Source organism: Zalophus californianus, chromosome 7, assembly GCF_009762305.2.
Source record: "Zalophus californianus isolate mZalCal1 chromosome 7, mZalCal1.pri.v2, whole genome shotgun sequence".
Lineage (NCBI taxonomy): Eukaryota > Metazoa > Chordata > Mammalia > Carnivora > Otariidae > Zalophus > Zalophus californianus.
In genome coordinates this window covers 53489608-53514614 of record NC_045601.1, presented here as the reverse complement: position 1 = coordinate 53514614, position 25007 = coordinate 53489608, and the positions used below count along the sequence as shown (strand labels likewise).

The window sequence follows — 25007 nt, the reverse complement described above, 5'->3', positions numbered from 1 at the left end:
AAGGATTGAGAGATATTAAAGAAGGGTACTTTTCTCTCACTTCCTTGAATCTCTCTTGAATCTCCTTGTATCCTTTAGCCTAAATAGACCCACCCAGAGATTTTGGGGATTCACTTTTTTACTTTGATACTTGCTGCCTAAAATTTGAAACAGCACCTCCTTTGGCTTCACTGAAAACTTCATGTTTGAAAGCATACAGTCTTTCTCATCAAAAGGTATCAGTGGACATGCAACTCAAAAATCTTTTCTTGAGCTGCACTGTTGGTGTTGCATGGTGGTTACAACCCCTCTCTCATTCCACCAAGTGTTGGTAAGAAGCACTAGCTCTGCTTCACGGATGGGAAGCTACAGGGCAGAAACTTTCTTTCACCTCTTCTTCAGCTTCTTCAGCCACTGATCTGGGAAGTAGGGCTCCTCCGCCCATGGGCACAGCGATGGGGCATGTCTGACAGACAGGAGGAGTTCCTGGTGAAGGTCACCTAGAATGTAATAACCACACTATTATAATCAATCTGTTGTAGGTAAGTCATTATCTCAACATTCTACATTGACTTGATTTGAGTCGTTTGCAAACTTACTCCCTGCAACATGTTAATAACCTTTGGGCCAACAGAAAGCGATTTTGGGGCTTACATTTTTCATGAATGCTAAAGGATTTGCTTCTCTTGACTATATCCATGACATAGAACAACATGTGGCTTCATAGGCTACCTGCTTGGGACTTGACCTTTCTTGGGCAGTAGATCTGGGGAATTCCTTGCCTGGTGAAGATATACCTGGAATGTCAGGGCTCTTGGGCTTCAGCATTGTCTTTTGTCCTATGGGGCCTGGTGGAAGGTGATGTACACCACCGAGATAAGACTAGGCTGATGGTAGTTACTGCCCTGTTCATGTGGAAATCTGGGTGAGCGTGAGAGGTGACGGTGATGTGTCCTGGAAAGATCAAAGACAGGAAATGGTAGGGACCTTCAGGTGCCAGGGAAATTGGCCTGATCATCCAACCTGGCCCTGTTGGACTCTTCATTCCTTAGGGCTAGGGCCAGAGGAAAAACGTCCTGTATTTGAGCAAATTCACTGTACAGTGGGAGAGGCTTCTAGCCTTGGAGAGTCTCTTCCAGGGAGGAGCCTCTCTTTAAAGCTATGCTTTGGATGCACATCATCACTTTACAACAGGGCCTCCAGTCACACTGGAGCTCCATTCTCATTCATTTGGTAATTGGTTATTTTAACACAAACTGTGACTCAGGAACATGATTACACACCTGTCAGCCATATGACGGGAAAGAGAGCTGTCGGTGAGCAGGGGAAGAGGCTGCGGTTCTCCCTGGTCTCTGTGGAGTCTTCTCCATCAAAGATGTCATTTTTCATTTTCACCTTGAAACAAGACGGACGTTATAGCTACTGCCTTGTTTGTATCATTTAAGGAATTGCTGCCACAGATGCTGATCTAAACTGATACAATTTCGTTTTGATTATATCTTGGTACACATCCGATCATAGAGCACAGGAGGGCAGGATGTCATATAAAGAAACAAATGAACGTAAACATTGTATGGTACCTGAGTAGCAGCTTCCTGTGGCAGGGCGGGAGGCGGGGAGAAACGGAAATGAAAATGTTTCATACAAGGAGGACATTTTACTTCAAGATGAAGTAAATCTGTAAGATAAAAGAAAGCTGTTTGTGACTGCACAGGTAGCTAGGAGAGGGGGTTCTCACTTGTGGAGGACAGATTGCCAGGTGGTTCAGGGTCCTGTCTAACGGGTGTGAAGAAGAGACGATGTGTCAGAAAGATGAGGACAAACACATAAACAACAAAACTCAAAGACAACAATTTTGTGCTGAATTCTAAAGTGAATAAGGACCTAATAGATGATGAAGCATTTCAAGAAAAAAAAAAAAAAACCTAGCCTTTTGAATGAGAAAATTCTATCTTCTTGTTTGCACGTTTTCTGCAAATGCTGAACCACCTATTGGATTGTTTAGAAATTCTCCCCTCTATTTTGTCTGCTCCTCTCTATCTTTAGTGAGGCCATTCATCTTGGAAAGAGTGTGTGGGTTCCAGTGTATGTGTGCCCAACCTCTGCTAGGTTTTAAATCAGCAAATGGTGCAGCTGTCTCCTGTCACTGAGTCAGAAATAAAGTTGATACAGGGTGAAGTTAGTAGCTGGAAAATATGGAATAAAGGGAGATGATATGGATGGTTAGGAGGGACCCACAGTAAAACCTTGATTGAGTTCTTCCACAGGGGTGGTGATGGGCGTGGAATTCAACATACAGTGAATCCCCGGCAGCTCACGTGGATGCGAGCTGCTCAGCCTACATAGAAAGTTGCTTGATGGAGATACCGCTCATGAAATGTAAGAGGAGATGGAGAAATAAAAAAGAAAACAAAACAATGCTTTACTTGCAGGGAGCGGAATGGGTAGTCAGATGGCAGAAGAGAGATAAGTGGTCATTAATATCGATGTGTAGAGGGTTAGGATCCTGATTAGTGGGTGTATTTATGCATTTCTAACAGTCCTCAAGTCTTCACCAGTGTCTTCTGATTGACATTTGTCTTTGGCTTGTTTGTATCATTTAAGGAATTGAGCATGCTCTATAGTTGCACACAATTTTATTTTATTTTTTTAATTTTTTAAAAAAGATTTTATTTATTTAAGAGAGAGAATGAGAGAGAGAGAGCACATGAGAGGGGGGAGGGTCAGAGGGAGAAGCAGACTCCCTGCTGAGCAGGGAGCCCAATGCGGGACTTAATCCTGGGACTCCAGGATCGTGACCTGAGCCGAAGGCAGTCGTTTAACCAACTGAGCCACCCAGTTGCACACAATTTTAATCAAGACTTCAATGATAAGAAGAGAGAGTGAGTCCCATTGCCTTCCTGACAGCCGAGTTTTTCTCTCCAGAGAAGAAAGTGGGTCTTTGAAATTTAAGTAACTGTCATATATTGAGCGCTTACTGTGTTCCAGGCATTGTGTAGGACATGTGATGAATTGTTTCGTTTAATCTTTGCATTGAATTTCTGAGCTGGATGTTAGGTCCCCTGTTTTACTGCTGGTGCGAGAAATGAAACTCAGCTCAGTATTGGCACCAAATGGCCCTCCTCACCCCTTTCTGTATGAACATCCTCAACCAAATGGCACATGGGGCGCTTGGCCTTGGAGAATTTGCTCTCATTTTTTCTTGCTTTTTATTTCCTCATAATTCTTGTCTGCCTACAAGAATATTTTCTACTTCTTGCCTTTTGTGGTTTACTTTTATTTACTTTTTAAAATTATAACTATTTAAAAATCTAAATTTTAAATAGGCTATAAATGTGTGATATTTGACACTCCAAATTGTGTATGGTTAGACGTTGGCGAAGGATCATTTGTTTTATTGTTATCATTGAACTTAAAAAATTAAAATGTGTTGGACATGTGGGCTGAATACCATTCATTTTAGATGCTTAGTTATTCAGTTGTCTACAACTGCCAAACACATGGTAGATGCTCAATGAATGAATGAATGAATGGGACATAAGGAAAAGTTATATAAGTGCCCTTGTCATTGCTGTCTGCTTTCTATGGGATCACAATGCCACATAAAATGGTTTGGTATAAATACAGAGTAGTACAACCTCTGTTTATAGAATTAGACAAATCATTTTTATCATTCAAAGGCAAAGGTCTGTCATTCCTTAAGGCAAAGGTATGAATGAAATTTCTTTATTTTACACATAAGGATAATTGATTGCATGTAAACTCTGCTTATTTTTAGTAATAAGGGAAGGCTAATGTTAGTAATAATTATATCAAATGGTCATTCTTGTTCCCCTTTTACCATTTTCCACATCAAACCATAACAGTTTTCTGTTCTATGATTAGGTAAGAACCACAAGGAAAGTTTTATGAATATAGAATCCTTTGTCCTTGAAAACACAGCTCAGCCTATGTTGATTCCCAAGAGAAGATTTAGCCTCCCTTGGAACCCTATCATCTTAAATCTATAGGATTTGCAAATAAAATATAAGAGGGATTTCAAAACAAGCAGGCCCCCTATGAGAAGTCTGTCAACTTCAGGGGTGTGTCCTCCCTCATCTCCATGCAGAGTTTCTCCTGCTGACCTATAGGACTCCCCTGGCAAACTCCCATTTCCATGTGTACTCCTCACCCCTGTTCCTTCCATCCTTCCCTCTTTTTTCCCCATACCTCAAGTGCAGAATACTTGAAAAGGCCATTGCCCTCCATCCTGGTGGGCTTAGAGTTTGGATCTGCTCAAACTTTGGCTGTGTTCTTGTTGCCTATGTTGCCTTTGGCCAAGTAGACTGACCCCCAGGCCTTGACCCTCAGGGAGGTGCTGGCTCCCTTGAACACCTCCATTTGAGCTGCAGTGGGCATTTGTGCTTCACTACAAAGAAGGGAGATCAGAGGGCAAAGTTCTCTCCTGCAAGGATCCATGGGAACATTTGAACCATGACTTCTCTGCCTTCTAGTAATATCTACAGTTTCTGTTGCTCACTGTCAGCCAACATCCTCTGCTGACTGAGCTGCTGTGGGAGAGCCAGGGTGGCGTGGGTGTCAAGAGCCTGCACATGGTGTGGCAACATCTGCATTTGGACCCCAGCTTGGCCTTTGTCAGCTCTTTAGCTTTGGATAAGTTACTGAATTTCTCTACATTTCAGACTCCTTACTGGCAAAATGGAGGTGATTGGTACTATAGACCTTACAAGGGTTTGAGGAGCTTTAATGAGCCAAAGTATGCAATTGTTTAGCATGGTGGCTGGCACAGAACAAACTTTAATCTTGATTTTACTGTCAAAATGACTTCTATACTGAGTTTTCTTCCTTTGTGGTGACAGTTCTGTGAAGCAGTCATTGAGTTGGAAGTTTCTAGAAGCTGTGATGTTCTCTCTAGTGGGGTCCAGTCTGCAGTCTGGGAGCCTTCTTCTGTTGGGGCCTCCAGTCATCTCATATCTAGAGCCACACTGGGCAACTGAGATACCAGGGTACAGAGGAACTGGAATCGCTTGGGAATTTTGGTAACCAGAAAGGTTAGGTGAGAGATGGAATGGAACAAATGAGAGGGGCAAGGCTGCTCGCTGTGCAGGGGAAAACTACCCTCTCTTGTTCTCAATTATACCATAAAGAGAGAGGATGTGGAAACCCAGGACACTTATTGTCTTTTGTCACCTATGCTTTGATTCTAAAATATAACTCTTGGAAATGTAATAATAATAATAATAATAATAATACCTTTAAAAAGGGGTGACAGGGGAACAAGTGTTAACTGAAGTTATCTTCTAAAAATGGACCTTAACCTGATACTCAGCTGTTGGCTTCAACAGGCACTGCCCTCAACACAAGCCAAATTCTGCTGGAAAGATTGTCCCCTATTTAAACATGTCACAGTCCCACCTTTTATTACTTCCATTCATTATCTGCAGAATGGCTAGGCTTTAAAATGAACACTCCAGAGAATGCCATTTGAGCAGAAGCTCCTTTGTTGCCATCTTTACATTTGTCTCCTCAGAGAGGCTGATCAGTCCTGGGTTTGTTATTATTATTATTGATATTGTTGTTATTATTATTAGAGAGAGAGAGAGCGTGTGCTGTGGAGGGGGGCAGAGAGAGAGAGAGAGAGAATCTTAAGCAGGCTCCACACCCAGCATGGAGCCCATTGTGGGGCTCGATTTCACCACCCGGGGATCATGACCTGAGCCAAATCCAAGAGCTGGACACTTAACCAGTTGAGCCACCCAGGCGCTCCTCAGCCCTGTGTTTGGAAACAAGGTATTTGGACTTGGTTCTTCTAAGCCTGATGGTGCCTCTGTTAAAGTTCAAGTGGTATGTGGCTGGTAGTTGAAGCTGTCAGGAGGACCATCCAGTGCGGAATCACATCCTGACTTCACACCCTGCAAGACCCGGGAGCAGACTGAGTAGATGTGTCACCTTGTCTTTCTCCCTTGCCTGCTTCCACAGGCACAAACCACCGCATCGCTTCATGTTGGTCAGAACATTTGTGTGGACAGTGCGCAGTAAGAGCCAGGATTTTTCTCCTAGTCTTGGTCTTTCTTCTTTATATCAGGCCAATTTTAGATCTTTAAGACCATTGCATAATTCTCACTTCTATTTCTTACTAAAGAAATCTTATCTTTTTTTTTTAAAAGATTTTATTTATTTATTTGACAGAGAGAGAGACACAGCAAGAGAGGGAACACAAGCAGGGGGAGTGGGAGAGGGAGAAGCAGGCTTCCTGGGGAGCAGGGAGCCCCATGGGGGGCTCGATCCCCGGACCCTGGGATCATGATCAGAGCTGAAGGCAGACGCTTAATGACTGAGCCACCCAGGTGCCCCAAGAACTCTTATCTTTAGGACACCTTATATTTTGGGCTCCATTATAGGATGCTGAGTATAACACTGTCCCAGGTCAGAGGAGTGACCAGGTTGAGATACTTTTCTGTGGCTGTCCAGAGTGGAGGACCAGAATGGCCATTTCAAGGCTAGTGTCTATGGAGACAGCTCCAACCAGGCCAAGTGCACAGGTCAGAGCATCCAAGGCAGGTGCAGAGTCAAGGGTGAGGGTTGAGAACAGAAAGTGGTATGGAAATGGCCTCGAAGTTGGAGCTGGTAGGGAACCAGTGACGAGAGTGCAGAACACTATGGGGCATCTACAGGCCCACTTTGTAGATTGGTGGGCACCCTGGGGATGGGGTAGACTGAGGCCCATGTGAACCATGCAGAGAAGATGTAGGCATCCCTGTTGTATCTGGACCCTCATTTTGGCATTTCTGTGGTTGCTGGTAGGAGAAAAAAAAAAGGTTGATTTGAGCACTGAACTTTATTACAGATAACAATTGTGACATCATGGTCTTTGACAAGTATTGCTAATTTAGAATTTATAGTCCTTGGCCCAGAATTGGAAACTAATTCAAGGATGTAGTTGTTTCAGTTCGTGACTCATGGCTATCCATGACCACCATCACTGGGGTATGCCCTTTAAGTTGTTTCCTCTAAAAGTAGTGAGAGATATGCACTGATTCATTCACATGCTCTCTCATGTTTCCCGAGGTCCATCTCCCCTTTGCTAAGACCCATATACATGTGATGTGGCAGGTCACGATGAAGGGTACATTCTGTGGCGGGGACACAGAGCAAGCTAACTCTCCCAGGATGTGACTCTAAGCCTCTTGCATTATCTTCTCACCTGCTGAGATAATTAGCCACCAACCTGACAGGAGCTGCATTACTGCTGCTCTGTCTCAATTTTTCCCAGTAGTGGAGGGTGTTGTGGTATTGAACAGAGGCTGGTGAACTGGCCTTTGGCTCCCCACAACCCCACCCTTGAAGAATTACACACAGTCTAGGCCTGTTTCTCAGCTAGGCAAGTCCCGTGACTTAATTTCGCCAGTTCATCCAAGAGTCTCCACTGCTTTGATGAGCTGACTCATGTTAACCAAAGCCACAGTCTGCATTTATATGCTGGAGGGCCAGGACTGAATGAGATAAGATGCACAATGTCCTTTAGAGTCTGCACAGCACCATTTATGGGATTAATAAAGAGTAATATGATAATACTAATAATGCTTTTAGAAATTCACAAAGGAAATTGCTAAAGGATCTGAATAGTTGAGTGAGCTCTGTAGGACACCTCCTTCTGGAATTGATGGGCTTAGGTGTCATAATCAATGATCCAAAGGTTATTTAATAACAATCAGGTCAAAGACGTTGGTTTGTTTTAAGGATTAGTTTTATAAATTTTGAAGTAGCATCTCCCTCAGGCTGTGCCAGAGACTTACTGACTCATGTTTGCTCTGTTGCTTTTTTCCTAGGCTCTTTGCAGACCACCCCACCCCCTTCAGTAATGTTTGTTCTTAAACACTCTCCTTTCCTAGGTTCCTTGGTGTATTCAATCTTGAAAACCCAAGAAAACCAAAGAATTACGAAAACCTCCCTTAATTAATAATAAATATTTTTAGCTTCATGACGTCAGTATTTTCAAGTTATTTCACACTGATTTTTTTTTTAAACCGCTAGCAGAGAGGTAGCAGATTATCAAGTACAGAGTAGGGGCTGTGGAGGCAGATTGCCTGGGTTCGAATCCAGGTTCCAGCCCTTGTTGGCTGTGCGACTTTGCGTGCACTCCATCATCTCTCTGTGCTCTTGGTTCCCGTAATGTAAGATGGAGACAGGGATAGCGCCTACTCATAAGTTGTTGTTTGGTTTTGGTATATGTATGGGCGTGTGTGTTAAATGGGTTAATACACATAAGGCACTCAGAATGGGGTCTGCTGCATACGTAACAGCTGTGGGGATGTGAGCCATTACTATGAATCTTTGATAATATCCAGAGCGGTATCTTCATCTGGTTCTGGTGTGTTTCCTATTCCCATCTGAGGCCAGGTTATTTTGAGGGAGACTTCCTGCGGGTAGTAAATCTCCTCCATTACGTCTGGATCCTTTCCTAGTCTTACAGATGGGGGTCCTTGCCTGCTCCGCATTTCCTCTAATTTCTTAGGTCCATCCTGAGGTCTGTAAATAAAGACTAGAGTCCGGCCCCTTCTGCCTAGTGATTTCAGAGAAAAGGAATAAAAGGACCACCTGAAATGCCAAGATGAGGCCAATTATTTAAGTATTTTATAGGTGCCAGTGGGTAGCAAAGTAGAATTGCCTGCCTTTTGTTTCCCCTTGCACGACCCTGGGAAATAAATACAGATGAATAGTGAGTGAAAAAGCCAAAAGGCAGTTGGTGGGCAGATGCAGGAGGTGGGGGGTTGGGGAGCCGTCAAGGAGCCCGGATAATCCACCATGGATCAAGGGTCCTGAGATAATCAGAAGCTGCTTGGGATGTGGTGGCATGGCTTTCTCAGAGAATATAAAAGGGGGCTGCATGCCCCAGCTGCTGGGCCTTACCTGTGGACCACTTCGATAAAACAATCCTTACCAAAGACTCTCAGGTGACCTGACAAAAAGCAGTGCAAGATAAATCCAGCAGTTGTGTCCTATAGAGGAAAAATAGATTTAAAAAAATGAAAAGCAAAAACAGGGATTTTCAGAACCACTTAGCAACTGCTGTGATTATTCCGGACACAGCTGTAATGTGCTGGGACGAGCATGATATATTTTAGCTCGGTGGTAGCTGTATTTCAGGCTGATGTGGAATCTGTTGCCGTAACTGTCATGCAATCCATTAGGGCCCCTGAGTAAGGGCAGCCATTAATCAGGCATGAGATCAGCCTGCTAGCCTCACACACTCACTGCTCTGAGTGGCTCTGACCTGACATCGTTTAAGGAGATGCTCATGGAGGCCATAAACATGATTCGATTCCCATTATCTTCATGTTGCATATTTGTAACCGTTATTCTTTGAAGACTCCAAATTGGATATTAAAAATTTATGATATATATAAAGGTTTGCATGGAGTGAAAAACAGAGCTGCAGCAAATAAGTCCATCTCATCCATCAGAGATGTGGGAGCTGTCAGAGGAGCCTGCAGGTATGGAGCTTGGAGAATTAGGAGGAACTTCACTGGGGAAACAGCTTCTCCCTTGGCCTACTAGCTAAATGGGAATTTAAATACATTTTGTTAAAAGAACAAAGTAAAACAGCACCACTGCAGGAATCCCATAGTCAATCTTTGATGACAAGCTAATGAAAGGGAGGGCAAAGGATCCTGATGCAAAAATTAGTACTAACGTGAATTGAACAGATGCCTGGGTCCAGAGATTGATGTTTCTGGGTGCCTGCGGTGTCTCCAGAGCAGGGAGCCTGATGCCAGGCGGGAGTCCTCTGTGCGAGAGAAAGCTCTCTACCCAAGCTGCATGCACACACAATCCTGTTCCACGAGCTGTGCAATTCTCTGCAATCTGATGTTCACTGACTTGCATATTTGCATAGAAACAACTCATACTTAAGGGGATCCATTCAGAGAGGCAGGTAATTCAGGGTGGAGAAAAACAACATTTCTGGGTCTTAGCTTAAGAATCCATCCAACATATACGTACATGTTTCTTTGTTGTACAAGGTACTCTGCTGAGCATGGGGGGCTTCATACATTTTCCGTTAAGCAGTTTCCAATCTGGTAGGGAAGATAAGACATGAGTCATAACCAAGATGCATTACACCAAGGAGTCCCAGACTGACTTGGGGCACTAGGACTAGGTGAGGTGTCAGAAATAGGGAGCAAGGCACCGGGTGGGTTAGTCTGGAATGGAATTTGGGGATAAGAATTTGTTAGACAATGACCAGAGGTTAGAGTGGGAGGCAGAGGAGAGAAACATGTGGACAAAATGATTATTGGCCAAAGTCCAAATTGAGTACAAGATCTGCAGTGAGGCTAAGACTCTAGTGTCTAACCGGGTGGGAGGGGCAGGTGTTGGGCAGAAGTGCATGGAATAGCCAGTGAAGGTCCAGGTGGGAGGCAGGAGTGATCAGAGAGCTCTGGCAGAGGCCTGCTGAGACTCAGGTAAGGAGATGACTTCTGGGGTTCAGCGGCAGGACACCCATCTCTGGGGACTGGAGTGCAAGGCAGAATGTTGGAAGGATTGGAGTTCATTCACACACTCACTAATTCACTCACCTCTTATGGAGCCTTTATAATATGCCAGACAGTAGATGAGGCTCTCGAGATTTACAGCTGAATAGAACACAGTTTCTGCACTCAAGGACCTCACAGATTAGTGGGGAAGACAAACACGTAGATGGTCATAATGCAGCGCAGTGGGTGGAATGGATACACACATGCACCACACACGCGCGCGCACCTGCACGCGTCTGCACAGAGGGGTACAGAGCCCAGGTTGGGACCAGGAGGAAGAGGTCTGGAATGGCTTCCTAAAGGAGCTACAGTCTGAATGAATGCTGTATCAGAATTTTCCAGGAGAAGGCAGGAGGACAGATGAAATCCAGTTTTACAAGCAGAAATGGAGGTAAAAGACAGGAATCCAGTTGAGGGGAACTGGGCATTCAGTCACGAGGAGCTGGGCCACCGAGATGAGCATAACTGGGTCGTAACTCAGTGGAAGCCAGAGCTACTCCGTGGGCCTCCCTGCATTATTCTAGCCCAGGGCCAGCACGGGCTGAACTTCACCGAGGGGCCCAGAAACCGGGCTGACCTTTATGTCAAGTTCACAAAGATATTCACAGCACACTGAAAGGCAGGCCACATGGGATGGTTGCAGTTTATTCCTCTCTGAGCTTCCTCAAGAGAAACGCATATAGTCATTTGACTCAGGAAGGAGAGACCAGACACAGGACATTAGAAAATGAAATTCTAAGAGTTTTCAGAAGTGGTGTCCCTGTGGTTTTATCTTGACTTTTGAAAATAAATTCTATTACTTTTGGTTTGCAAAATGAGTTCTAAAATATCAAAAGTTTTTCCCTGCAACTATTCATCTCTAAACTTACTCCCACAAGTTTGAGATGCACTATTTTTGACATCCTCAAGTCTGGTAGCGACACCACATGTGCGAGCTGACAGGTTCTACATCTGCTGGGGCCCTGGAAGGCTGAGCCTGGAGGCTCGGCTGCACCCTCCCCAGCTCTGGCTCCAGGCAGAATCTTCTCTTGTTTTCCGAAGAAATTTTGAAATCACAGTGACACAGAGGTGTAAACTCCCATTCATCACAGGGAGTTATTAACTGGGAAGCCTAGTTATCTTTCCACTTAAATGGCAACAGTGTTAACCTTTTTGTTGAGTCAGAAATATCTCACTTTTCTGGGGTAGGCCTGTGGAGCTGTTTTTAGAATGTTCCACATTTTCTAAGGGAGTCCTCCAGAGGAGAAAAAAAATGCTGAGCTTGCTTACATAGGCACATGACACCACAGCTTTGGCCCAAAGGAAGAAGTGAATTCTTTGAAAGAGAACTAAAGATTGCTGTATGTAAGAACCAAAATAAAAAAGTGAATTAGTGATGATCCACAGGGAAAGACATGAATCCAAAGTTTGTTTAAGCCAGAGATTTTAGAAGTAGAGAGGCAATTAGTCTAAATTTCTCGCACAATCTAATATTTATTCAAATGGTAGGCAGAACATGAAAATGGATGCATGACTATCAGCAAGATGGGGAAATCCCCTTGCAGTTTAAATGAAGGATTTTTATTTCTATTTTATGGCAAGAAGTGGAGCCTTCTTAGAATAATAGATAAAAAATGTACCTTTGGTCTGACAATCACATTTATAGTAAAATGTAAGAAAAAAAATAGCTCCCCATTTGCTTTTCCCCATAGTTGGCATAAATAGCCAGCATATTAGTCAGAATAAAGCTGTTGAGAATAAGACACATGGAGAGAGTTAGTTCTTCATGTATCTTGGCATTCCTTCTGTCAGAACTGGTCACTCCAGAACAAAGTCAGACATCAACACAGGTCTCCTGGCCCCAGGAAATGCCAAGAGCCAGTGGTGGGGTGGTCTGCCCCAAGACAGGCAGTTAGAGAACTCATTGTCTGCGGAGAATTTAAGAACAATAATAAAACCAGCTAAAAGTCATTCTGCTTCATGTTATTACTGTGGCTGGAGATGTTGAGTATCTGCAGGGTTTGCACACCCCTCCCTGCCTGCCTCACTACGCCATTGTCGGCCATCCCAGTTGGGGCAGAGGCAGAAGAAGGCACTGGTTTCAATATATAACAGATTATAAAACGTTCTAAAATGATTCTACACGTAGGGTAAGGAAGCTCCTAGGATTTTGTCTAACATCACCATCGAGTTGCTGGAAATGAAAATAGAGCTCATTCCCACAGAATAATTACTGTGCACCGGGCAGTGGCAGGGGCTGATGGTCCAATGGTGAGGAACCAGGCACCATCCCTGCCCTTAGGAAGTGTGCGGTCCTTGGGTGGTGGTGGGGGGGGACAAAAATCACACCAATCGGCATAAAGGTACACCTGTGTCCAGTCTAAGAGAGGACAGGTGGGGATTTTTGACTTGGTTAGAGAGATTCAGAAAGACCTTTTGAGGAACTGGTCTAGTAGTCCTTCCAAGATTAGTTGTCATGCCAGGGACTAAAATAAGGAATTTTTTGCCTGCAAGCAGCTAGTCATGTCCTCTCTCAAATCTTTGGAGTAAGAACCATCTCAAGGGCCATATCCTACATCCTCTTAGTTGTTGCAGAGTGGTTCAGTCCAGTGAGGTTGGGACATGGTTAGACAACATTCTGCCAACACTCCGCCAAGGGCCTCCGCTCTATTCCCCTCCTCTGGGTATGCTCCTTAGATCAGTGGTTCTCAGCCCTGCTTGTACATTACAGTCCCCTGAGAGCCTTTTAAAAAAACACCCATGTCCAGGCCCCACCCTGGCCCAATTAAATCCGAGTCTTGGAAAAGTCGGGTGGAAGGGGGAGGACATGCTCCAATGTTAAAAAGCCACACCAGATGACTCTGGCATGCGGTTGGAGGAGAGAACTACTGCCTTCGATGAATGCACTTGATTTCACTGGGTCTAGGAAGAGTAATTTTAAATTTTACTCTAAAAAAGAACTTCAGAATACAAAAGGAATTACTTTGGCAAGAGGTGGGTGAGTGTTTGTGTCTGCACATACACGTGAGGGGGGTGGCGCTCGGTCTCCGTGCATGTTGTGTGCTTTCCATCTCGGTGGCATGTGGTAGAAACGTAGGATGAACTGTCTTAGACTCTGGAATCAGGTTGATTGTGAGAGGCAGACTGTTCCAAGGGCCATGGAGTTTGAGGCAGAGGCAAATATACGGCTCAATAAAGAAGCAGATTTCTGGCTTTCTGTCTTCACTTCCAATTCTCCCAGACTCCCTCTCCTTTCTCTTCCACTGCTGCTTTATTCAACCTCATAAATTAATAGGCTTTGTATGAAGTCTTTAGCTCCCTTGAGGAAGCACTTTCAAATCTTAGACAATGGGATTTTTTTTTTTTGTCCCTTAAAAACATAAAAAGGATTGTGATCACCTTACATGTAAGTGGGATGGATGTATTTTTGCCACCAATGTTGAAAATATCCCCAGGCATCTGGTGTGTATGAATGTGTACACATAGTACATGCATAATAAACATATTCCACCTTATGAATATTTATACACAAGATACATATATATTGAATATAGACATATATATGTAAATAGTAGCCCTTGTAAACTATATGCTAAGTGTGTTTCCAAGCATATGTATCATAGTGCATCAGGAATATAATAAACCTACCACCAAGTTTAGCATATTTTGAGGTGGCATTTTCTGCAGAGTTGTTTTTGGTAGGGTCTAGTTACTATCCATGTATTTTTTTTCCCATTACTTCAGTGTTTAAGTACTAACTAAAAGTAAGGCGCTGGGCATGGCAGAATTAAGAAACATGAGGTAGATGAGGTCCCTGCCCTCAAGAGACCTTGCAGAGTGGCTTAAAATGCACTTACAAAGAATCGAAGAATGTAACATTGTTCCTACCCACTGACATCTTAATGTTTTTCCTCCAGCTGCCTGTTTTATATACACTCCACTTTAAAGTGGGCCCCATTTAAGACTCTATTGGCTTAGACCCTGATGTAGCTGCAGCCTAGAGCTTGACACTGTGAGAAGGAACATCATTGGTTTCAGTGCCTGCATAACCACCAGACGCGAATGATGCTTACACTTTCTGTCACATGTAGTCCAATCCTGTAACGGCATTTTTTAAGTTACTCTGATTTGGCAGGGGGGAAAAAGGTGTCATGAAAAGGCACCTAATCCCAGAGGTGTTCATAAATTTTAAAAATGAAACCAAAACAGACTTCTCCCTCCGACTTCTTATAACCCAGATATCCCTGCCCATGACATTCCATTTCCAAATTCCATCCAGTTCCCTCCCTGTATTAAGTGGCAGAAGCCTTTATTAAAGACAAGCTATACCTCCTAAAATGGACAAAATCTGGATCCATTTCTAGAATGACAGTCCCCAGTCTAGCGGAGGAGCTCTGAGTGATACTTGTCAGCGGGCAAATTTCACTCCATGAAAGGAGAAACAATACACAAGGGCTGTCATCACTGTGCCACAGACGTAGACACATTGTTTCTCCCCCCTCCATCCATACATCACAACAGGTAGTTCTCAGCTGTTCCCTTGGTGCCAGACATACATTTTATCTAAAGAGACAGCAGACAGAACTACCTGCTGCTTCCTGTGCGGCTCTCCCTGTGTTTCTCTCCTTTTTCCTACTTCACTTGGGCTTTTTAAAATCAGCTGGCAGGGAGCCAGGAGCTCATCATTTTAATGCAGTGCAAAATGGAATATGCATAATTATATGCAAGCCATATGTGAGGGAGACAGCTCAGCTGTGAATTTCAGGAGGCCAGGAAAGGGAGAGCAGTTAGGGCTAAGATGAGATGAGAGCAGAGCGGGGTGCAAGTGTCACCCAAATGAATGGTTTAATGAGTGTGTTGCAGACACGCCTCCTCTCACCTACCTCTCCCTCTCTCCAACTCCAAACCAGAGACTGATGGAGATTAGGAAGAGAAGACTGTATGCAAGCGGTATTGCTAATGGGTTCTGTTAATGTCTCCATTTAAACTTCAGCTTTCTTAATTAACAGTGTAGATCAAAATAACCAGTAACTTTTAATGCAGCTTCTTAATTAAATCTATTTTTTTACTGCATTCAATTGAAGAATCATTGTTCTTACTAGATCATTGCTCCTTTCAGATCTTTATTTAAAAATCAAGGGGAATCAGTTTTTATCTCTAATAGTATTACAATGCAAAATATAACGATGCAAATTGCTTTTCTTATGGCCTTGCTATTAGAATTTTTTTAAAGTGCATTATCTAGAGATTGCTTAAGCATGCCAAAAAGTTTAAACACGTACGTATGTCATATGATCCTAAATGTGCAACGAAAAGTCACTGGAAGATCCAAGTGGTGGTAATTTCCAACAAAATTACTTGATTTTGGTTTGCTTCATATCATTTAAAAATATTACACCACTATGAATTTGCATGTTCAAACCAAACTATGTAAAGAAAAATAAATCCCAAATTTTGATATCTAAAAGGCGTACTGCGTATTTAAACAAACTTCTTAATAATGTTGTTATTTCTGGATTCCCGTTTGTTTAATGATCTGAGCTGTTATGCTTTTAGCTTTTTTTTCTTCCATTATTTGTAAGTCCCTAAATAGGCCATTATATTTCCCTTCAGGCTAGAGATGAAGATGGACATGCTGAAAATTTTCCCCAGCAGCACTATGCTAAGGAAACTCCAAGGCTTGCCTTCAAGAATAACTGCGAACTACTTGTAAGAATAACATACTTACAACAAGTCTAGAATGTTACTTTAGCACAGTGAAAACAGTTTTTGAAAGGGTTTGTTCATTATTACATAATTTATGAAGTATTATAGTTTTTCTGTATAGAGTTCTAAATGCTAATTCTGATATCACTGAATATTAATTATAAGATCTCAAATTGTTTGCAAATCTTTTATATCTGATTATAGAGCTTGGATGGCCCTGTCTTTATTAGCTTGTTTTGTATCGTAGTTTATAACCAGCCATTTGGAGAATGGCTACTAAAGTTAAAAATACAGAGAAAGACAGTTGATATATGTAGCTTGGAAAAAAACAATCCCACCTCCACCCCTCCTCCTCCTTCCTAATTGTACACTATTTTAGGAGACAACATGGTAATATTTTGTTCTGCTAGGAAAGATAGCAGAGTTGACACGCAGTACTCCCTTTAGAATTCAAGTATTCCTACACTCTCTTGCCAAACTCAATCAGGCACTTTCGGCTTTTCTATGTAGGAGAAGTCAAAGCAGCGACAGGATGCGGGGATGTTTACAAGTCGTGAGAGAGAGAGAGGGTATCAGCTGTGACAGGGACTCTGTTCCAATGTAGGGTTAATTTGCTGTTCATTTCAGCATTTACAGCAAGACAAGATGAAAAGCAAGCAGGAATGCCTATTATATTTCTATTAAATGAATCTGTTGGGACCTAATGTTCTTGATTAGCTTTTGAAAATGAGTGCTCCGCAATGCATTTTCTGTTTACCTAAAGTAAACGGAGAATGAATTGTCATTTATTTAGAGACTTAAACACTGCTTTTGAAAAGCTTTATGAGGGATCTAGCTATGTTGTCCCTAAATGTTCTTTTCTCTTCAGTTGCATTAAAGCAAAAACATTTGCTCCAACTAAATGAAAACACTGAAAGAGAATGAGGGTGCTCAGTTGTTACATTCTGAGGTAGTCTCATTTATATTTCGTTTTTTGGCCGAACACAGTTCAGCTCTGCCAGGTCTCCGCATTAGGAAAGCCCACATGTAACAGTCTTTGGACTTAGCTCTGATACCAACTGTTCATTAGAAACAAGGTGTCCAAAGAGCAGGAGAAGAGAGAAAAATGCCATTCTTACCCATCCTAGCCGCAGCAGCTAGATGTTGCCAGTGAGAAACGCCTTTCCCGGCTCCACAAACTGCATGGTTACAGTAGCGCCACTCACTCTGTGTGTCCTGCCCCTTGACCCACCAATCCGCAGGCCGGTTTGCTGCTTATAAATGCAATTTTTTTTTTTTCTGAAAATTCAACTCTTAAACTTCCAGGCCTGCTAGCATGACCTATGTTGGGGGAAACTTTTTTCATTCATTTCTGTTTTAATATTTCACTCTATAACTGTGGTTATCCAGCAGAAGACCCTAGGCTATGGGCCATTTATACTATGTTTTGGCATCAAAACGCATTGGGGAGTATCTTATTTCTTCTTAGAGAAATTGTTAAAAGTAATATGCCATATTTGATTTTTTAAAAAATATTTATTGGTAAAATGAACATGCTTGAGTCCTGGTTGTGGTCAGTTTATATAGGAGAAAGTAAGACATACATGTGAACATCTTTTCCAGCTATCTTTAGAGAAAATGTATGTTTAATCATTGCTATGCTTAAACACAATATTGTGTTAGCAGCAGTTTTGAGAGATTGGTATAATCTTTGTCCTTCTTGTCACTGTTAGAAATGCTTTATTTTCATCAGCATACTTTTCTGTGATAAAGGAAAAAGGAGAATAAAGAGAAAAAACAAGTAAGCTTATTTCTCCAAGGAGAAATTTAATTTTTTCAACTGCAACTGAAGCAGTGGTGTTTGGCTGGTTATGAAGCCCCGAGAAGTTATGTTTCTATATGAGAGAGACTTGTACATTCTTAAGAGAGAAATAGGAAGTCCTTGGAGTTTTCTTAGTGCAGCTTAGATCAAATTTTTAAAGACTTCATGAAAAAAGATTGCAAGTCCCGCTCCAAAGTGCTTTCTTAGCTTAAGAGCCATCTTGCATAATTCCCTGCAGCAAGAGCAGTGGTGCATTTAGAAAGTGGAGGAACCCCGTGGGGGATGATGCCGATGGCCCTTGGGAGAAAACACTGGGGCCCCAGGTTGCTTCTAGGCTCCCAGCAATCAGGACACAGGGCTACACAGCTAACCCTCTGGACCACAGGGGCTGACAGAAAGTGCCCTGGCCAGGTAGCTTGGACCTTGCCTCAGACTTTATTAGTGACTGTTTATTGTCTCCACCCTCTCCCCCGCACCCCCAGCCTCTGCTTCTTGGAAGAGAGTTAAGTAACCTAAACAGAAGCAAAGCAAAATCCATGCCTGGAATGCACAAGGATGTGTAATCAGAAGGCACTGACAAACAAAGCATTGGCTGATAGAAAAATCTGCTGTGCAACTGGAGACTCCTGTAGGGTATTGATTTTTCCATTTAAATCCCAAACTGTGATATGTGCCTTCACACTTAATGCACAACACAGATGACTAGATATTTAGCTTGGTGGCCAAGATTCTTTGGTTGGTGATTGTGCAGCAGCTTCCTTATGCTTTTTATTAACTTTGAAAATGCAAGGCTGTCAAGATGAGTGACATTAGATAAAGCTTGAGTACTGTTTTGATACAACACAATTCAGTGTAGCCCCATCTACCTCTTCATAGATAGGTACACATGCGCACACACACACACACACACACACACACACACACACACACACACACACACACCCCAGGGTATTTTGCTGGCATAGCTAAATTTATGACCAAGGCAAATAACTTTCAATAAAAGAAGCTGTAGAAATTCACATCACATTAACACTCCAGGAACACAGCTTGTGGGAGTCCAGAAGAGGGAACATTTAGAGCCAGCCACAGGTGACTAGCCTCTGCCCCCAACTTCACCTCCATTGCTGGTCCCTTTACCATTATTGCCTCATTCTTTGGGGACTAGAAGGCCTTCTCTTCTCTTCTTTTCCTCAGTTACAATGCTCATATTGATATATGAGCTATAGTGAAAGGCGGACCTTTATCATATTATGAGCTCACACTTCATCATGCAGGACCTTCTCAGGTCTTAAAAGCCAGCTGGGAGTAAGACCTTGCAGAAATACAGCAGAAGCTGGGTCCTTGGAGGGAGAAGACCTGTAGCTAAAAGAAGAGGAATGTTGAGAGGGTTTGGGGGAAGGAACTGAAGGCACCCAAGCCTACTCCCAAGGTGTTCTCAAGGCCAGTCCAGAGAACATCACTGCATTCAGGAAGAAGGTCAAAAATATAATCAAAGAGCAGCAACAACAACCTTGTGTGACCGGGTTGGGAAGAAAGTAGAGTTAGGAAGTCTGAAAGGAACAATAAGAGGAAGGAAACTCAAGGGGGAAATCAGCCTGTTTTTCCTCAGTTCCAGATTCCCGAGCCATCACCGAGACAAAGTCTGACTCCCTTTGGCTTTTCCTAGGGCTGTCAGGGGTGGGAGTTTTACAGAGGGTGGGGGAAGGAGTCCACAGCTGGGAGGCTCCATAAAAAATAGCATGAGGGAAGAATTCTTTCTGGTCACTTAGAATGCCAGTGTAGGGAGAAGATGAAAACCATTTTAGTTTTGTGGCCTGTGAGCAGAGGTGGTGGGGAAGAGAGATACTTAGGCAGATCTTCTATGGGCTGATCTGTCCATCTCATTTCCATGTGAAGGTAGACAAAAGTTAGATTATAAGCGCTGGGCATGGTCCTTAGGCAGAACTGCTTTGTATTAATACATTGTTCAATTAGCAAGACATTATTGAGCATCTTCTGTATACATGGAATTGTACTACACAGTGCTTTTGGGGGACACGAAATGGAAAGAGGCACAGTCCCTTCCCTGAAGGAGCTTACAATTCAATAAGAGGAATAGGCATATACAGTATTGTAGTCATCAGGAATGTGGGCTCTCAGGTCTTCCTGAAAGTTAGAATTTTGCCCCAGCCAGACTTTAACTTAAGCTATATTACTCTGGTGGTATCACTAAGGATCATAAGCACAAAGGCTTAAAATTTATGGTGACACATCTGGCATTACATCACAGTGGATCCTCTTAGACTTCTCTGAACCTCAGATCTTCATCTGTAGAGTGTGATAATAAAAGGTAATAACCTCAAAAGATATTGTAAGGCTTGAAAGCGATGACATATTTAAAATGCCTCATACACAGTATGAATTAGCTGCTATTATGATTCTTCTTATTGCCATGATTGTTATCATTACACAGTTGGCTGTGCCCAAGAGAGCACCAGCAAAATTCTGGAGTACAAAGGAGGAAGAAATTATTTCCAAATGTAGTAATTAGAGACTTAACAAGGAGGAGGATACCTTTGATCTAGGCCTTCCATGGTTGGATTTTGATAGTTGGAGCCGAGGTGGAAGGAAAGGGGGCATTCTAAGCCGAGGGAAATAGTGTGGCAAAGGCAGGGAGGTGGGAGAGTATAGACTAGGTGAGCCACCGGCAGGTGGCACCTAAGTTGACCGGAGTATAGAGTACCTGAAGGAGAAGGGGTTGAGCTGGCAAGCTGGTTTATTTGCACAGGACGCCATCCCTATCAGGTTTGGTCTTCAGTAGCTCTACTTCATGGAAATTCCTAGTACTTCTGTGGATTTAAAAAAATTATTATGGAAAATCACTAGCATGCACAAGAGTAGAGAGATGATGTCATGGACTCCCCTGTACCTATCACCTGGCTTCAACAATGATCAACTATTAATCTTGCTTCATTTGTCACTTTGTCCCGTACCCACCCCCTCCCCTTCTGTTATGCTGAAGGAATTTAAACAAAGAAGCTTTTTTCCTTCTTTTTTGGTAAAGACTTTAGCTCCCCCACTTTTCTGGGTAGAAGGAATCTGTTGACACTGGTTAAATTGGGAATTGGACCTATGGGACTAAGTACGCATAAAACAAATGACTCTTGGTTATGCAGTGTGCTCTTGCCTCCCTCCTCAGTACAACCTTGCAAGTCTTGGACAATCAGATCTAGTTTAAAAAGCCCTGAAGGTAAAAAAAAAAAACACACACCACAATGTCAGTAGTGACTTGGCGACTTGGCCAGTGAGGGCCCTGGTTCTAAATGTATTTATTTAAAAATAAAATCAGATCTCTTTGCAACTCAGCCCAGCTCATGAGTATATGTTGGCCTCACAACATCAGCGAGGGGTAATTCTGGGGCTGTGGTCACATATTAGTCAGTGCTAGAACTTTCTTGCTAGATCATGAAGACTTAATGAGAACCACCTACCCCCCCTCCGCCCTGAAAAGGTGATAGAAACGGCCACATTTCACTTGAAATTTAATGGGCTCTTCAAAATAGGTGTAATTAACCAAAGACCCTCCGCTTAACACTTGGTTTAACAGAAAGCTAGATTCATGCCCCCGCTCAGTTTGAAGTTACGCAGTTGCTTTGATGTTACAGCTGAGTAGCACAAAGCACTGAGAATGTAAATTCGTGGTGACACACTTGGACTTCCGTCACATCAAATAAAATATCATATGACATTTGTGTATGTAGTATGCTGTGTACCAGTTTCCCGAAATAGTCATTGTAACAGCCCCAAACACATCAATGACCCAGAAAACCCCAGGGACCAGTTGCTGTCTAGAGAGAGTGGGTCTCTCCCACCATTTTCACACCCACCCTCCAGATCCCTTTAGTCTGGGGCTGTTTTGTCCCAAACTGGGCTCCTACAATTTTTGAAATATGTTTTAGAAAAATAGAACTTTTTAGAAAGAGAAGGACCAACGTTAGACTAAGCAAAGGGCAGTTCCAAAGGAGGTGGCACAGTGACGCCCTGCAGCAAGACCTCTTTTCTTGGGCAGAGGCAGAAGGGGTGTGTTCTGCTCGGGCTGTCGTGTTCCACCCACACAGCCCTCTGTTTCCATAGGTGCGAGTGTTTCACAGGCTCTGGTTTGCTGCTTCCCTTTCTCGCCAGCCTCTTGGTTCCCTTGCTGCCTTACACTTATGGTTCGGAGCCTTCTTCTTCTCCTGTACAAAGACCCTCTGCACCACAGTAGACCATCTCCCTTCACTCCCCAACTAGGCAAACCCATTTCAACTCTCTCTTTTTAGTTTCTTTATTTGGGGGAGAAGCCACTTGGGTAAGGGCTAGAGTTCCCCAGCTTCTGCACTCGTATAAGGACATTTCTTGGGGTTAGGGACCCTTGATTTGATCAGGGACCCTCGATTTGATCGGAGACCCTTGGTCCTCGGCAAGCTCCCTTTCCCAAGCCATGGAGATCTTTGCCTTTCTGGTTTCTGGGCCATTGCACGGAAAGGTCAGAGGCATGATGGTTTGGTTTTCATGCTGACTTCCCACACAGTACATCACAGTGGTTCTTAGAGCCAGAGAGAGGTGCGGAGGGCCCTGTATACTCCAAGGGAGACAGCGTTGGTGTGGTGGATAAGAGTGGGTGTCCCAGTGCCTGCTCTGCACACTCCCGGCTGTGCAGCCGGGGCAAGCCCCTATCTGCCCTGAGCTTCAGTGTTGCTATCAACAAAATGAGAATAAACACAGTATGTACCTGATAGGGTTGGTTTGAGGATTAAATGGGATTATGTATAATCCCATAAAAGTGTGCATCTTACAGTAAAAATTCAATAAATGTTAGCCTTATGACTAATAAAATGGAACTAGAAGGTGGCATTAGTTTAAACGAAATCTTAATGCAGATGCTGGGAGTACCTGCCCTTATTTTCTCACTAGAGTCTCTTCCCAGTTGGTTTGCATAGAAGCCCATATGTAATACTTTAGCTTCAGAGAAACCCTTGAACATCTACCCACTTGCCTATTTTTTTTTTTAAGATTTTATTTATTTATTTGACAGAGAGAGAGATAGCGAGAGCAGGAACACAAGCAGGGGGAGTGGGAGAGGGAGAAGCAGGCTTCCCGTGGAGCAGGGAGCCTGACGCGGGGCTCGATCCCAGGGCCCTGGGATCATGACCTGAGCTGAAGGCAGACGCTTAATGACTGAGCCACCCAGGTGCCCTACCCGCTTGCCTATTTATGCTGAAGACACTAGAGATGCCTGTTGGCTGCATAGCAGATATTGCTACTTTGTGAGTTACTGCAATATTGGAATACTTTTTTGAAGAAAAGAGAACTTTCAAAATATAGTATGGTGTTGTACTCAAGAGCTTGGACTCTTGAGCTAGACTGTTTGGTTCGGATTCAGGAATCTCCATCACTCCATCCATTGGCTGTGTGACCTTGGGCAAGTCACAGAATGTCCATATCCTCGTCTGTAAAATGAGGACAATATCTGTCCAGTGGGATTGGTATGAGGTCCAAATGAATGAACACCCATAAGGTTCTTAGAACAGTATTTGGCAAACAGTTGGTACTCAATCAGTGTTGTTGTGATTATGATTATGATTATTTCTTTCAAGCCTGCTTCTTTTCAAACACATCATAGGATACCATACTTGGCCACATTCTCTAGCAATAGATTATCTGAAAGTCTTGGATGTGCACATTTGCATGCAAAAGCCACAACATTTCCTTGTGAACAATGAGGAGGACAAGATATATTTGCAGATAATTCTTAGAGCTAAGCTTTTTTTTTTTTTTTTAAATATAACCCTCAGGAAGACTCTCTACATGATCCAAGACCACTTCATCTTGCCCTACCATTTAGTAGTAAAATTGTTAATCTTGGAAGTATGCAACTAAGAAATTAAGTGCAAAGCAAAGGAAAAAATTTAATTTACACTTGGGAATATCTACAGTAGCAAATGGCTGTGACTGTTAAGGAAAGGAGACAAGAAATCATCCTTTGTGGGGAGCCTCCTATATGCCAGCACTGTGCTCGGTCTTCATACACTTTCCTTTAGACCCTTCATTCTCCGTAACTTTGCTAAACAGCAATTGTTATTTCCACTTTACAGGTAGGGAAGTTAAAATTCAAAGGTGTTATGTTCCTTGCACTGGGGGTGGAAAGGGGATCCAATGAGCAGGTGCAGAGTCAAGGTTTGACCCATATCTCTCTGACCTGTGCTCACGCCAAGAGTCACTGCTGCCTTCTCAGGGTAGGGACCAGGTGTGATACACCCTTCCGTTCCAGGGCTAGAGAATGTATTCAATCTATATTGGTGGAATGAAGGAATTAAGAAATTAATTCAGAATCACTCTTTCTAGCTTCTTTATAGTAACAATTCTTTGGGAGAGTTCTGAAGCCAGAAAGAACACCTATGAGAATGTCAGGAAGGGGAATTTATTCAGAAAGGCCTGTAATGTTGGAGAATTCCCAATTGTATAAAAAATTGTGGGAAAGAAACCGAAGCATATGTTTTTTAGTTTGGTAGACTGTGGAAAATATATTTTTCAATATGATATAAGCATTTGAGTATATTATTTTTCAAAGATCTGACATCAATAGATTATGTATGATAAGTGCTATGTCTTCTTTTGAAGATTTGGATTCTTTTTGTGATCAGTAAGGCCATTTAAAAAAGAGCTGACCTCTTTTGATTTAGTACTGTTGTATTCCTCAGAGTGAGCTGATCTATATCCTTTGAGATTTCTGACCATTACCCAGAGTCAGAGGATATGTCAGTCATATCCTCCCTCATTGCTTTAACTCCTAGAACTGAACAATTACCTAAAATACCAAAGAAAAGTCACCTCTGGTAGCTTCACAGAAACTCTAGGTCATATATCAAGCAAATCCAGAAAATAAGATTGGATATCAATTATCAATATAAAAGCACACAAGTAACCAGCCAGAACTAAAATTCATCATATTCAGCCATGTGTTTGGTTTATGGCTAGAAGAACAAGCT

At 42.8% G+C, this 25007-nt stretch overlaps 1 protein-coding gene across 1 annotated transcript in view; it reads left to right on the top strand.

Moving 5' to 3' along the window:
* LOC113927334 (sine oculis binding protein homolog) overlaps positions 1–25007 on the top strand; it is a 158474-nt gene that overhangs the window by 76514 nt on the left and 56953 nt on the right. The window contains exon 5 of the mRNA XM_027603100.2: positions 16107–16202. Coding sequence (XP_027458901.1) covers positions 16107–16202 — 96 coding nt within the window. The remainder of the gene's footprint in view (positions 1–16106; positions 16203–25007) is intronic.